This window comes from Humulus lupulus, chromosome 2 (genome assembly GCF_963169125.1).
Source record: "Humulus lupulus chromosome 2, drHumLupu1.1, whole genome shotgun sequence".
Taxonomy (NCBI): domain Eukaryota; kingdom Viridiplantae; phylum Streptophyta; class Magnoliopsida; order Rosales; family Cannabaceae; genus Humulus; species Humulus lupulus.
The window spans coordinates 112328700-112344385 of record NC_084794.1 but is presented as its reverse complement, the minus strand read 5'-3'; the positions used below and the strand labels follow the sequence as shown (position 1 = coordinate 112344385).

Here is a 15686-nt window from a genome sequence, read left to right as displayed (position 1 = left end):
TAAATCCAACAGATGTATTTGTACAAATAAATAAGTATAAAAGAAAGCCTTTAATATAATATGCTCGAAATATTTCGACCCAGAAATATAAAGCATAATATTAAAGCAAAAAGCTTAAGATAAAATCAAATGCATAAAAGACTTTCGAGCCAGAAAACTGTATGCATAAAGATTAAAGTTAATATTTAATAAAAATATCTATAAATCGAGCTATGTATTGTCTCCGCCCCAAGGGCACATATAAAATAAATAATAGATTAAGTTACAAAAAGTTTAATGAGACGCATCCCATGATCTCGTCTTCACGAGGTAGACGCCTCCCCACCACCAGCGCTGAGTGCCTCCGCCGTCTTCTTGGCCTCGAGCTTGTCCTTCTCTTCCTCAAGCCGACTTGTCAACAAACTCAGCCTCTAAGTTTTCCAAGAAGCTGGTATCGAGGTCGGGTTGTTGACCCAGATTCGATACATCTCCATGTCTACGGCGTGATCTTTCTTGGTCTTAAACTCCTCAAGAAGGCGAGCTTTCTCACCTTCGATTATCTCAAAGGTTGCCCTATTTTCCTCCTCCAACTTGGCATTCAGCTACTAAAGTTCCTTAATTTTGGAGTCTTTTTCCTGGATCTCAGAATTTTTGGCCTCAACTTCTTTCAAGGTTACTATCATAGTTGACTCAAGGTCAGACACCTTCTAGGCAGTCTCCAGGGCAGCCTTCAACTTCAGCTCTAGCTCAAACACCTTCAGAATGGCTGCCTCCCCTATTTCTGCCTTTAGCCTCGCTGCTTTGAGCTCATCCGCGAGCTTCAGCTGGGCATCCCTGGCCTCTTGAGAATATGCCATGCTCGTTGCCATCTCGTTGTTCAACTTAAAGTAAAGAAGCAAATGCCTGTACACAAGAATAAACACGGGTTATTAAATGACATTATAAGTCAGTATAATGCAAAAAGGTTACAACAAAAGTAACTTACTGAGGAAAGGAGCTCGCTGCCTTTGTCAAAGACAGTGTTGGCATTGTGGCAGGAGGTGAGGAACTCCCACTGGGGGGCGCCGAGATTGCTGCGACTTTGGCCCACGCGGGACAGATTTACTCCATGCGACCCAACAACATTGTCGACCACGTATTCCGGGACGTGGGTGGAGATCATCCATAATCGTTCCTGTGTGGGAGCTCTTTTTTGGGCAGCGGGAACTTGATTAAAGACTCGGGCCAGAGGAAGAGACAGGCGGTTTGGGGGCGCCACTGGTTCAACTTCAGTAGTTACCCTCACCTCGGGAACTTCAATTGTTACCCTGGCCTCGGGAGTAGATGCAGTGGACAGGGTCGAGCTTTGAGAGGCCGAGACTGGAGGGACCACCTCAGGTCTTTTAAGTACTTTAGAGGGACACCCTCCTCTTTGAGACACCCTTTGGCATTTGCTTGCCTTCGCCACCGAGGGACGACTAAGTACATTGTCGATATCGGAATCCATGACACCTGTAAAATACACAAGTCACACTTTAGTGATTGAGCTAAGATTACTAAAAGGAACAAGACCAAGGATAAAAGAAACCTAACTGGTACACTCAACTGAGCTTGAACTCGATGACCAGGAAATTCCCCTATCTTCTGAGGACGCTGAGGGAGTCCCATCTCTATATGTGGGAGATAGCCTCAAAAGATCTCTATACATGTTTGTTCCATACTGAACGACGACCCCATCCCAGAACTCATTTAGACTATACATGGTTTGATACTGACCTAACCAGCTATAAAACCTACGCACTCTATAATCTACCCATGACCACACATTAAAATTATCCCTAGGATCCAGGAAGAGGATCAGTACATTGGGTTTATGCTTAAGCATGGAAGGAGACCACATAGAGGAGCTGAGCATGACTTTACCTCCATCATCCGAGTTCGGTGAGGCTTCGGCTTGGGCTTCGTTGCCCGAAGAAGGCTGATCTTGTCGGTGAGCCACTGGGGCGCGAGCCTGTAAGCTTGAGGACCTCCGCCTAGGGAGGGGGGGTCTGTCACTAGGAAGCGGAACGTGGTCCCACCTCAAGTACTTGTGGTAGGCTGAGTCGTCCGTAGACTGGCCTTCCTCTAGGAGGTCGGAGGCTCGGAGCCAGTCCTCATGGAGAAGGTAGGACAAGGACCTCCGACCATAGGGCAGTTGGAGCAGGGCTTCCCTATGCTCCACCATCGTTTCTAATGGGGTGGGGTGATGATAATTGGCTGCAGGAACAACTAAGTATCAATATTCTGAGCTCAGCTAGTTAACAAAAAAAGGAGGGGGTAAGTGTGATAAGGTACTTACGGATATGTTGGAAGGAGTAAAATCTGGATGGAGCGAGACCGTCCGTCCAGAAGAAGGCGAGTTTGAAATTTGGGGGATGGTTCAACATATCTTCGAAGAGCTTTTTCTCCTTGGGATAGCTCGATAGATAATAAAATTCATCCCCGCCATGAGCTCGAGATGGGTTTCTTTTGAGACAAAAGAGATTTAATATCTCTTGAGGTGAGCCCTTCCTACTTCAACTTGTGGTATAGCGACCTGAGGGCTGATAGGACCCTGAAGGAATTGATCTGGAGTTGGAATGGAGCAAGCCCCACAAAGTCCAGAAAATCCTTGAAATACATTTTCAGAGGTAGTAGAGCCTCTGCCCTCATATGCTCGCGACTCCATGCGGCGAGCTTGATTTTGCTATTGGGATTTTCATCTCCCGGGACGAAGCAGGTCCGTTCGTTCGAAGCCGTAGGCCGACACATCAGGGTCTCAGAAAGTTTGAGTCCATGGAAAGCCAATATCTCAGATTTCTGGCTAATAGAAGTGACTGAGCTCCAATAGTGCTCAGCCTCAAAGAATTCCTCTCTCGAGGTAGGAATGGAAGTGGCTTAGGAGGTGGAAGGACGGTGTGAAAGGTCTTCCATCAGTGAGAAAGAAAGTGCACCAGGCTCGAAGGTGACAGTGACTCTGAGCTTGGTGTCTAGTTGGATTGGTTTGATTTCGGGGTCCGGATCTGGATAAACCACGACCCAGAGTGTTCTTCTCTTTCTTTCCTCGACCTCGTCAATTTGACGTCGAAACCGATCTCGGATGTCTTCTTGTTCGCACTTTTCTCTATGCTCGCGTATCAGGCGCTGGTTCCGTGTGAAAAGTGATTCAGGACTGAGAGTTGAAGGGGAGTAAGGAATAGCAAGCTTGGGCCCCCACCGAGTCTCATGGTATTGTGACATCTAATAAGAAAGAAAAGGGTGAGGGCCCAATAAAAGGGAAATCACAAAGAAAGCGTGTGTACGCCCTGAATATCCGCACGCACTTTGTCGAGCTAGAAAATGGCCTAAACCGATCAGCCACATGTCCACCGTTCACCCGGAGCTGTTTGTTATGGTCCCCTAAACAAATAGCTCAATCTGATGGATCATTTAGTTGTTCATCGCTTGGAGCCATTGTGTCGATGTAGAAGCCACGAGCTGGCACCACGTTAAGCTCGTGGTGCGTCAGAGGCCTGACATACCCTCGGATCTTTATAAAGTCAGCCACGTAATATAAACATGTGTATACCAGACATCACATGTCTGTTTTATTCCTGAATTCCTGGATACGCAATATAAACGTGCGTGATCAGACATCCCACACCTGATTTGGGCCATGCGGCCCATTACCCATCTTTACCTATTGATTAGACCACACGTCACTGTAAAATGTAAATATTAATCATTGATGTAACAGATATGATGGGAGGGATCACGGGATGACCCCAGCACTTACCCAGGGATCATTCTCCTATGAATACCAAGACCCTAGGAAGGGTTAAGGGTTGGATTCTGCTTGTAATGAAAATACTCTGTAAGAAATAGTAAGGATAGATCAATAATATAGACTCGTGGACTATGGGGATTTTAACCTCCGAACCACGTAAAAAAAGAGTGACCATCTTTCTCTGCAATTAGTTTCCACATTCTCGATAATTATCATTTTCTGATTATGGTTTATCATCCAACACTAATCCATCCTATTCATTCATATAATTCACTGTTGGCGAAAAACCGCATCGACAGTTTGGTGCTTTCATTGAGAGGTTTTAGATTAGTGCTATCACAAAGAATTCATCATGGTAGTCACTCGTTCAAGGCATGGTAATGAAACGGATCAGCTTGGTGGGCAGGAGGCCCACCATACCGATGTATCCAATGAGCAAGGCCCGGAGATTCAACAACGATCGGGAAAGCAGCTGACGGGCCATGATGATACCGGAAGTTCAGCGCCTCTACCACCAAATCCGAACCCGGGTTACCTGACGGTGGTAGAAATGGAAAACATGCAGTTGAGGAGTCATCTAGCCAAAGCAAGTAAGCAAATCGAGGAAGTCCTGGCCCGACTACCCCCTCTTACAACCGACGTTAACGTCGGAAAGAGGCAAGGAAGGACTCACAAGTCCCACTGGGATAGTCGGCCCAGGCCCAGTCAATCGGTTAGAACCTCAACCCCGAGTTCTGCGCCCATGTTGCACCATCACCAGGAAACTATGTTTGATGAGTTTCCCAGGGCCAATCAGCAAGTCAGCCTGTCAGTCAGAACTTCAACTCCAAGTTCAGCTCCACCGTCGAATGCACCCAGGAGGGCTCATGGCAGCTCGTGGAGGAGGTCCGAGGAAAGCTCGAGTAGACAAACTGCTCCGGCTAGCCCTCCCGTGCCGTGGTCAGATCGCCAGGCGCAGGAAGCTGGAGGCGGTGGGATAGAGCGACCGCGAGCTAGTTTGATCTGGCCAGATGGGACTAGGATCGCTTCACCAGTTATGCATCCCCCTTCGTCGATAAGATACCCATCCCCTCCTCATCCTGCTTGAGAAATTCCTGCACACGGGAACAGCAAAAGGAATCCTCCTCCCGCCGTTCCTGCCCATCGCCCGTGAGCGCGCGGAAATGTCCCGGATCCTCACCCCCGGCAGCGGGCTCTGAGCTTTTCCAATGGGATCTATTGGACCGAGAGCCACCGAAGTGGCAGATCCGGTGGAGACCTGCGCAATCATCTAAGTTCGGCACAAAGCCCTCGGGCTACCTCGAGGACTGGCCTTCGAGATCGCCTCAACTCACAAAGGGGGGATCCGACCAGAAATGAAAGTCATGCTCGCTGAGAGGATGGTCCTTCCAAAATACATGACAACTTGAATATCCCACCAAACCAAGCTCAAGCTTGGAGGGAAAATAACCCGCCTAACGCGTACAATGGAACAGGAGTTGTTGAACAGGCCCAGAACAACCAGGGGATCAAGGACCAGACCCTCGAAAGGTTAGCTCAGATGGAGGAGCTAATGAAGAAACTCTTATCAGAAAAGGGCAAAGACGAATATGATTCGGGAGACGAGCTCGAGCTTTTTTCCCCCAACATCGCAGCCACGGCATACCCGCCGGGTTTCCAGATGCCCCATCTATCCAAATTCGATGGGGACAGGGACCCATCGGATCACTTGGAGATGTTCAATACCCTGATGATGGCCCATAATATCATCCCCGAGCTAAGATGCCTGATATACCCTTTGACTTTGATGGGCAAACTAGGCAGAGCAATGTAAGAAACGATAGATCAGCTCGTGGAAGAATTTCTCTGTCGATTTCAAGAGGGCATTCCGAGCCTCTCAAGTGGCTCGCATTAAAGTGGATACCCTGGTGAACGTGAAGCAACAGCACGGGGAACCCTTAAAAGCTTATCTAAGCAGGTTCACAAATGTTGCGGCCCAAGCCAGGGACGCGGACGATAATTCCAAACTCATGGCTATGAGAACTGGAATCCTTGTTGGGGGTGGGCTGTGGAAAGAAATCTAGAGAAGAGGTGTCAGCACTGTGGATGAATTCTTAAACAAGGCTCAGGAATGGATAAACTTAGAAGAAGCACGAGCATTGGTCGCGGGAACCAGCCAAATCCCTGACCAGCCCGTTGGAGCGGAAGCGGACATCGTGAAAACGACTCAGACTGTTGCCTAGAATAACCAAGGGGGTGGAAGTAAGAGAAAGTGGAACGACGAGGACAGCTAGCACGGTCCAAAGAAGAATAAGCCTGTGGAAAATTTCAAACCGGTCTACGCGGTTTATACCGAACTCACAAACACTAGGGAGCACATTTTCCTAGCGAATTATGCCCGCCTTCCCTGGAAAAAGCCAGCGCCCTTGAAAAATCAGAAGGCTAAGAGAGACCCTTCCAAATTCTGTCGATTCCACAACGACATCAGTCACAACACAAATGATTGTAGGCATTTGAAGGATGAGATCGAGACACTCATCGAGGCCAGACCTTTGGCTCAATATGCACGGAATCGAATCCCTACTAGTCAGCAAGCTCCAGAGGCTTCCATAAACCAGCCTGGGGCCCGGGTGAATCAGGATACCCCTCCTCCCATAATAGGGGGAGAGATAACCACCATCTCCGGAGGCCCTCATCTGGCAGGCACGAGCAGAGGTGTCCAGAAGAGATACATCAATGAACTGAGGTCTCATAACGGAGTGGAGTTTATCCCGGAGCAGCATCTACCTAAACAACAGCAATTCGAGAGGCAACCAATCAATTTTACTGAAGATGACGCTAGCCATGTCCAATTCTCACATAACGATCCTCTAGTCATAACTGTCCAGCTCGCCAATCGGAGAGTTAGGAGAATACTAGTTGATAATGGGAGTTCGGTGAACTTGCTGTTCCGGTCCACGCTAGAAAAAATGGGGTTGTCTGTAGCCGAGCTAAAGGCCACCTCTGTGATATTGTATGGGTTTTGTGGCGAAGGGTCGGCAGTGATAGGAACGTTTCCACTCCGCGCTACGGTTCAGGTTCGAGGCATCCAACAACGAGGCAGAGTACGAAGCTCTATTGACTGGGCTTAGAGTGGCTAAGGAATTGAAGGCCAAGGTCGCCCAGTGCTACAGCGACTCCCAGCTCGTGGTAAACCAAGTATTAGGGTAATACCAAGCGCGAGGAGCCAAGATGGCGGCCTACCTGGCCAAGGTGAAGAAGGAGCTGTCTGATTTTGAATATAGCCGAGTCGAGCAGAACCCCTGGCAACAATAACGTCGAAGAAAGTCCTCAACTTTGTGGTTAAGAATATCGTCTGTCGGTTCGGATTGCCAAGGAAGATCGTATGGGACAATGGAACCCAGTTCGATAGCGATCTCTTCTCCGAATTTTGTGGAAGACATGGCATAATTAAGAGTTTCTCTTCAGTGGCCTACCCACAGGCTAATGGACAGGTCGAGGCTGTAAATAAGACGCTCAAGGCGAGCCTTAAGAAGAGGCTAGACGAGGCTAAGGGAGTTTGGCCCGAACAGCTCCTGTAGGTACTGTGGGCATACCGGACCTCACACCAAACTTCAACGGGGCATTCTCCTTTTTCCCTGACTTTCGGAAATGAGTTCGTCCTTCCTGTCGAAACAAAGATTGCTACGCACAGGGTCCGGGCCTTTAGCCCATAGCAGAATGATAAATTGCTATGCGCGTCCCTCGACCTAATTGATGAAAAACGAGAAGCTTCGCATCTACAGCTCGCGCATTATCAACAAAAAATCACTCGTTATTTTAATTCAAGGGTCAAGCGACGCATCTTTAACTTAGGCGACCTGGTGCTCCGAAGACTCTTTTTAGCCAGTAAGGACCCCAAGGATGGAGCTTTGGGACCAAACTGGGAAGGACCCTATCAAATAATAGAAGTTGTGAAGGAAGGGACCTTTAAACTAGCTCGACTTAATGGAGAATCAGTCCCACAGACATGGAACGCTATGCACCTAAAGAAATATTATCAATAATCGTACCTTTGTAAGGCTTAATTATAAAAGCCACCCTTTTTTATTAAAAAAATGATAAGTATATTTCTTATGTCGTTGTATGTTTCCGTGTGCGTGTGGATTTGAAAGAGCGTGTCTAAAGTAACCGAGAAAGTTCTCTTTCTGATTACTTGGGGGGCATATACCCCGAGAAGAAGGTAAAAACTTGGAAGTTAGTAAGAAGTGATTGACCAGTGTTTTTCCTAAAAAAACACAAGGCATTGATCATACTAACGCGAACTAAGTTTTAAATTAAAATCCTGGATACGACTAGGTAAAAACTTGGAAGTTAGTAAACAGTGATTGACCAGTGTTTTTCCTAAAAAACACAAGGCATCGATCATACTAACGCGAACTAAGTTTTAAATTAAAATCCTGGATACGACCAGGTAAAAACTTGGAAGTTAGTAAAAAGTGATTGACTAGTGTTTTTCCTAAAAAAAACACAAGTCATCAATCATACTAACGCGAACTAAGTTTTGATTTAAACCCTGGATACGACCAGGTAAAAACTTGGAAGTTAGTAAAAATTGATCGACCAATATTTTTCCTTAAAAATGCAAGGCATCAAACATACTAACGCGAACTAAGTTTTAAATTAAAATCCTGGATACGACTAGGTAAAAACTTGGAAGTTAGTAAAAAGTGATTGACCAGTGTTTTTCCTAAAAAACACAAGGCACCGGTCATACTAACGCGAACTAAGTTTTAAATTAAAATCCTGGATACGACCAAGTAAAAACTTGGAAGTTAGTAAAAAGTGATTGACCAGTGTTTTTCCTAAAAAAACACAAGGCATCAATCATACTAACGCGAACTAAGTTTTAATTTAAAACCCTGGATACGACCAGGTAAAAACTTGGAAGTTAGTAAAAATTGATTGACCAATGTTTTTCCTAAAAACGCAAGGCATCAAACATACTAACGCGAACTAAGTTTTAAATTAAAATCCTGGATACGACTAGGTAAAAACTTGGAAGTTAGTAAAAATTGATCAACCAATGTTTTTCCTAAAAAAACACAAGGCATCAATCATATTAACACGAACTAAGTTTTAATTTAAAACCCTGGATACAACCAAGCCCGAGGCCTAACGTTTAACAAGTAAGATGTAAATCAGCATCAATTCTGGTCATGACCAAAGTCTAAATGTCTATCTCGACCTAAAAGTCTCTTCCCTTAGTTTTGGATGAACGAGTTATAGACATATAAAAAATATATATATAATTGAAATTAAGGACTAAGTGAAAAATAGATGTTTAAAAGTACAGACGAATGGTCTCGAGGAAAATAACCTCGTGTCAAGCCAAAAATGGCAGGTTACAAAAGAAAAAAGAAAAAAAAAAGAGGAAGAGGTTCTTTAAAATAATAAAACTAGGACTCCCCAGGACGCCCCGAAGAGGTCACCCCCTCAGTTTCTTGCTCGCCGGCAGCAGAGGTCTCCCCAGTCTCAGAAGGTGGCTCCTGTTGAAGACGGGCCTTAAACTTCTCGAGATAAGTCTCCCACACCTCAGGGCCAAGAAAGAGAAGTCGCCGTCCTGGTTGAAGGCCCAGCAGTGGTAGAGCATGGCCTCCATGGAGGAGCTGGAGGACACCTTCTCTCCCTCGATGGCGGCCTCGGCCTCCAGCTGCTTAGCCCTAGCCTCCGAGAGCTCAGCCTTCGCAGTGGCCAAGGAAGCCTACGCAGCCTGCTCGCCTTCTTGGACAGCCGTCAAGGCAGCCTTGGCACTTTTCTCTTGTTGTTGAGCAGATGCGAGAGTGACCTGAGCAGTTTGGAGCTCGTCATTCCTGGCCCTGGACCGAGCTACACTGCGGTGTAGGGCCAAAGCCGCCTGCAAAGAAGTAAAGAAAGTAAGGCACGTGCTGGAAAGAAAGCAAAAGAATTTAACTAAGTAAGCTTACCGTGAGGTTCATCCCCAGCGCGGACTCTATGACACTCTCGGGGCTCCTCGCCTCGATCTCCCTCAAGTCCTTCGGATTGGCCTTGTAATAATGCTCCACCGTATAGCTCGCGATCTCATAGACCGTCCCCCGGAAGGTGTCTGGGATTTTCTCCAGATCTTGGGCATTAACCGGGATGCACATGGTGGGAGCAATTTTAGAGCAATGTTAGAGTGTCACATCATCTCCTTAAAGCTCTCATTTATATAATATATAGATATATATATATATATAGATAGACATGTAACTACTTACATTTTTTTTAAATTACGATATTATTATAAGCTATAAAATGAATAAAAAAATTAGAGTAAATGAGAAAATAGATAAAGTCCTTTGGAGCAATTTTAGTTTTTTAAACGTGTAAAATTGATAGAGTAAATAATAAATCTTGTAAATATCTTATTTAAATTTAAAAAATATGTAATTACTTACATTTTTTTAATTACTATATTAATATAAACTATAAAATGAATAAAATATTAGATTAAAAGAGAAAATAGATAGAGTGTTTTAGAGCAATTTTAGAGTGTCACTTCATCTCCTTGAAGCTCTTCTTTGTATAATATATAGATATAGATATAGATAGACATGTAATTCTACTTAGATTTTTTTAATTACTATATTATTATAAACTATAAAATGAATAAAAAAATTAGATTAAAGGAGAAAATAGATAAAATCATTTGGAACAATTTTAGTTTTTTAAACGTGTAAAATTGATAAAATAAATAATAATATCTTATAAATATCTTATTTAAATTTAAAAAATATTTAATTACTTATATTTTTTTTTAAATTACTATTTTATTATAAACTATAAAATGAATCAAAAATAGGATTAAAGAAGAAAATAAAGTGTTTTAGAATAATTTTAGAGAATCAAATTATCTCCTTGAAGTCTACAAACAAAATAGAAAAATAAAATAAAAATATATTTTTTGAAAATGTTGAATAAAAAAATAAGAAAAAAAAATTATAATAATTTTAGAATGTCACAATATAATATTTAATTAGGAAAAGTGAAAAGCAAACTCCATTCATTACGTGTCATCTCATTCATTTTATTATTCTTGACGTGTTGGCCAAAAAGATAAAAAGCAAATTCCTTTTTGATGAAGATGTTTTTAGCAATGAAAACGATGTGAACTAATAGTTAAAAACTTTTAAAGGAGAGGACTCTAAAATGGCGATTTGTCCACCTCACAAATTTACACATAAATATATATATATATATACATATATTAAAACACAAAAGTAACAAAAATAATCCCATGATGTATGCACCATTATAATAATAAAAAAGAATATAGGAAAAAAAAGAGGATTTTCGAGGCGTATAAAGGTAAACTGATCCGTTGGTTCATTAACCAATTACTTCACTCACAATCACAACTTATTCCAACACAATAGCACAGGTCTCAATTTGCCAGGCCATAAGGTACATGTCCCCTAAGCAAAGAAAATGAAAAAAGAGGTTCGATTGAGGGCCACACCTCAACATCCCCTTCCTTTCTAGTTAACCAAACATCTTTGTCTTCCTTCCAAGTTCCATGTGGCATTGTCTTCTAACCATAAACTTATCAAAGTTCAAATGACATGGCTACCATGAGTCTTATAGGGAAGAAAAGGCAAGAAGAACAAAACAAAAACACGACTCAAGTTCGAATTGAAACATGTACAGTATTTTTTTAACCAAATTTGAAAGTGAAAAGACTGTTGACTTACATATGTGAGTGACAATGGACGTGTTTAACGCATCTCAACACACTTTCTCGAGGGCCAATATGATATGTCCAATATCAACAACTTTGTTTTCTTCATTTTCAAAGAATTATGCTCATGATCACAGCATGGAATTAGAAAATGAAGATCTATAAGACAACCAATGTGGAGTTCCCTTTTCAATTTGCTATAAGATGCGATACAACACTTGTAAAGATGTTCATAAGTAAATTGCAATGGGAACTCAACTGCTTCATGCCTTTTCTTTACCAAATAGTCATCCAACAGCAAAATCACCAAGAAATAAATACATAAAAGAGCTTGAGAATACACCAAAGTTCTTCAAAGAAGAACTAACAGTGATCTTGACAGATTCAAGACAAAAAGTTCTCCTATTTTTCTGTTCTCTAAGTAAAAAAGAAAAATATGAATACATACAGATAAGCAGATCTTTTCTTTCATCAGGGTTCCAAATTCAACGAAACCACCCGTGATTGTCTATTACGTTTCGCCACCTTCACAAAGACTACAGAGAGGCATGATGGAGCCCACCACGGCCTGCGAACCTTTTGCTCCCCCTTTAAACAGGCCACTGGATATACAATTGGCTTCAGCTTACGTAACTTGCATCCAAATTGTATATTAAAACTAAAGGAAACATACATATGCATAACTTATGCAAACAAGAATCAGAAAATGGTATGCGCGTGGATTTCTCAGCGAAAGATAAAAATAATAGCAGAAAGACCCTGGTAATTCTAGAAAATGAGCCCATTATTCCATATCAAATCTTAGTTTGCCATCATTAGCATGTTCGTATGATTATGGATATCTCAACTACAGATATAGCAGAAAGACTCAGGTAAAGCTAGAATTAGCAAGTTGGTTGCTTTCACTGCTACATATATAGCAGAAAGACTTGGGGAAAGCTAGAAAATGAGCACATAACATAACACTATAGAAAACCCAGAATGCCATCATCATGTTGGAATGAAATGATCTAGTCACATCTAAACAACTTATTTCCAAGAGAAATATATTCCTAGAGAAAAAGAAATCAGTCTCTCCATTTATTATGTCATATATTTAACCATCCTTGCACGTCATCAGATGATTACACATGTAAATAAAGCGGTGGGAGAGAGAGAAGAAATACCTTTAATTCGTCTGAGTTCCTTACATAACGTTATGAAATCTCCCCATTTCATGTGACATCGTCTAATAAATCGAAGAATTTGTTCAGTAGTAAACATAGACATGCCTTCCAAATATTCTCCATTGACACCATTTTCCTTAAAAACCTGACGGTAACTACCTAGATTGATCTCTTCCAACCACAAACCAACATCCTGTCAAGGAAAAAGAACCATGAAGCATATCCTTTGTTTCTGACAAAGAGACACATATTGAATCATAAGCTTTTCACTCATTTTCCAGAAAAAAAAAACACAAGGAAATTTCATCAGTTTTTGTTGTCAGAACTTTTGCACGGCAATCATCAACTTAGTCCATCAAAATGCACTGAAAAATATGAAAAGTAAGGTTCCTACTGACAATAGCTTTCGACATGCATGTTCTACTGAGTAAATTGGCTAAATACAACTCAATCCTCTGTAACTATGTCCTCTAAAAACCATCAAGCAGCAACTCTGCAAAACATAACATGCATAAACAGTACCTTCAACCAAAACAACTCTATATGGACTTCCAATATTCACTTGAAAACCCCTTCTACAATCAAATATATCAATTAGAAAGTTGATACAAACTTTCCTCTCGCACCACCAGCAGCATCTTTTTTCCATCGAATTTTCAGGCATAAATTTCTAACTTTATCTTTGGTGTCTCGCTATTTAAAACAGGTAGTTCGTGATGCTGCAAAGCATCCTGATACAATAAAACACTTGCAATCACAACTTCTTATGGGGTTCGTCTGTTGACAGACAACTATTGGGGTGCAGTGCTAAACAACAATTTTTTTTTAAGAAAAAAAGTAACAAATTATTATCCTCAACAACTAAGCTGGAAATCCATACCCCCAACTTTTTATAAGGCCATAAAAATTGCAATAATTGCTGTCATCAAATAAATAAATTGCCACAAAAAGAAAATGAAAAATAAAAATTAATGAAGTTGATCCTTTCTCATACCTAAAATTAGCAATTAAAAATATTGTTGCATTCAACAAGACCGCCAAATATGAATCGAACAATACCATAACTTCTACTAAATTGCAACATACAAAGCAAAAAAGGACAGTGATCAAATGTCCAACCAGTTATAGAACCTCAATTATACAGGATCAGAGGCAAGTACGCAGCAACAAATTTAAATTCCCATCAATAATTAACCAGCTCAAATACTTTAATAAAAGAGAAAAAAGTGTACAAATGATGAAAACAAGATCAAGATCTAAATTAATTAACGATTATAAAAGGAGGAAGGTTGGAAGAACTCACCTCAACAGTCCAAATGAAGAAATCAAGAGGTTCAGGTGGAAGTTCTTTGCTCATCTCCCTAATCATTCTAACCCTCATTAAAAAAAAGACCTTTACAATTCACAAAAACAAAACCGAAAACCAAAACCACAAAAAACAAAAACCAAATCTTAGAGAAACCCACAAATTTTTTTGAGATAAGTTAAGAGATGGGGAAAATACGAGATGGGTATCGTTGAAATCCCATCATCTCGTCCAAAAAAATTATTCTATGAACTGGAAAAAAAAACCAGGTGGAAAGTAGGCAGGAAGAGGAAAATCAATACAACAAACACAAAAAACCCCTAAAATTGGACTTACCGTGCGTTGAAAATGGGTCAGGGTTAAAGGAAAGTAGATTCTCTACATACTCTTTGTTTACGAGATGGAAAAAAAAAAACACACACAGAGAGGCCGATTGAGAAAGAAAGAGAGAGAAGGGCTGAGAGAGTAAGGGAGGTGAGTGAAGCTGAGTTATTTTGCCTTTTTTGCCCATTCTCTTTTTGCCTTTTTTCTTTTTCTTCTTATTGCGTCTCTCAATTGCCGTTTGCCTGCCTCAAATAATAATAATATTTATAAAATAAATAATAATATTAATTTTAAAAGAAAAAAATAATTACATTTTATTTTGCTTTATATATTTATGTTATGTAACCACAGTTATTCTCAACCAAATTTTGGCCTTTGGTTGGGCTCACCAAGTACCAATATAGTACTGTTTCTACTACCCCTAATATATATTCTCCACGAGATCATAACCTATCAAGTATCAATTGAGGGTGTTTGTTTTCTTTTTTAATTTCTTGCTGAGGTTCCAAATAAGAAATTATAAAAAAAGAGTAAATCTATTCAAATTATGGTACGAGTTATATATTAGACATCTAGACTAGACAATCATATGCCTTTTTATTTTTTTCTGAAGAAAAAGAAATATCTCTGATGTACTAATAAGAAAAATGCTCACTAACTTTTTTTTTCAACCTATTCTATTTTATTGTCTTTTCTGTATTAATATCCATTTGAAAAAAAATACATTTTGACATCTTTACACTACGTCTAAAAAGATACTCAATCCATCCACTTTAAAGATTTAGGCTATGTTTGCTAAACAAAAATGGTAGGAGGGAGACATGAGTAGATGAGCCAAGTATTCATAGCGATAAAACAGATACTATGTCTCACACTTCTACTTGATTATTCATGTATTCTCACTTTACACGCTTAGCACATTTTTATGGCTTTGTACTCATCCATTCATGAACCATCTAGACAGAAAACTCCTACGCTTTTGAGAGGCGGCACTATCTCTAGGTTCACATAGGTGAAATTCGTATATCATCTTTGCTACCTTTAGAGATGTTTGTTACACTCAACTGAATTTTATTAAAAGCCTAGGGCTTAACCCTCATGCCCGATAACAACAAACATTAACTATTCTAGATGAGACTCTAATGCATTAATATTGTCAACTATTCCCTTATCAATAACTTGTTCGAAATGGTAAGATATTCTTAAAAGATTGAACCAACATTCCTAGTGATAAAAACTAATAATGTCTTACATACCTCTATTTGATTATTTATGTATTTCCCACTGTTCACGCTTAGCAACTTTTAATGGCCTTGTGCTTGATCCATTCATGAACCATTCGGAGAGAAAACTCTTACTCTATTGAGAGGTGACACCACCCCTAGGTTCCCATAGGTGAAATTCTTACATCATATTTGCTACCTTTAGAGACGATTATTGCTCTTCAAC

At 41.0% G+C, this 15686-nt stretch overlaps 1 protein-coding gene and 1 long non-coding RNA gene across 5 annotated transcripts; both read right to left on the bottom strand.

The window, feature by feature from the left end:
* Window positions 1-8992: 8992 nt before the first annotated feature.
* On the bottom strand, window positions 8993-10427 carry LOC133816250 (uncharacterized). Its single transcript, XR_009885108.1, has 2 exons — window positions 9688-10427; window positions 8993-9617 (listed from the first exon to the last, which is right to left on the bottom strand). It is a non-coding gene; the product is annotated as an uncharacterized LOC133816250 (long non-coding RNA).
* A 1263-nt stretch (window positions 10428-11690) lies between these two features.
* On the bottom strand, window positions 11691-14435 carry LOC133818374 (uncharacterized). 4 transcript variants are annotated; one of them, XM_062251219.1, is made up of 4 exons: window positions 14250-14435; window positions 13911-13977; window positions 12608-12800; window positions 11691-12043 (listed from the first exon to the last, which is right to left on the bottom strand). In XM_062251219.1, the coding sequence occupies exons 2-4, from the start codon at window positions 13974-13976 to the stop codon at window positions 11913-11915; spliced, it is 390 nt and encodes a 129-aa protein (XP_062107203.1). In that variant the 5' UTR covers window position 13977; window positions 14250-14435; the 3' UTR covers window positions 11691-11912. The 4 variants fall into 4 exon arrangements, with proteins under 4 accessions (XP_062107203.1, XP_062107202.1, XP_062107204.1 ...); XM_062251218.1 differs by having other exon boundaries at window positions 13911-14000; window positions 14250-14434; XM_062251220.1 differs by having other exon boundaries at window positions 13911-13968; window positions 14250-14434.
* Window positions 14436-15686: the final 1251 nt, after the last annotated feature.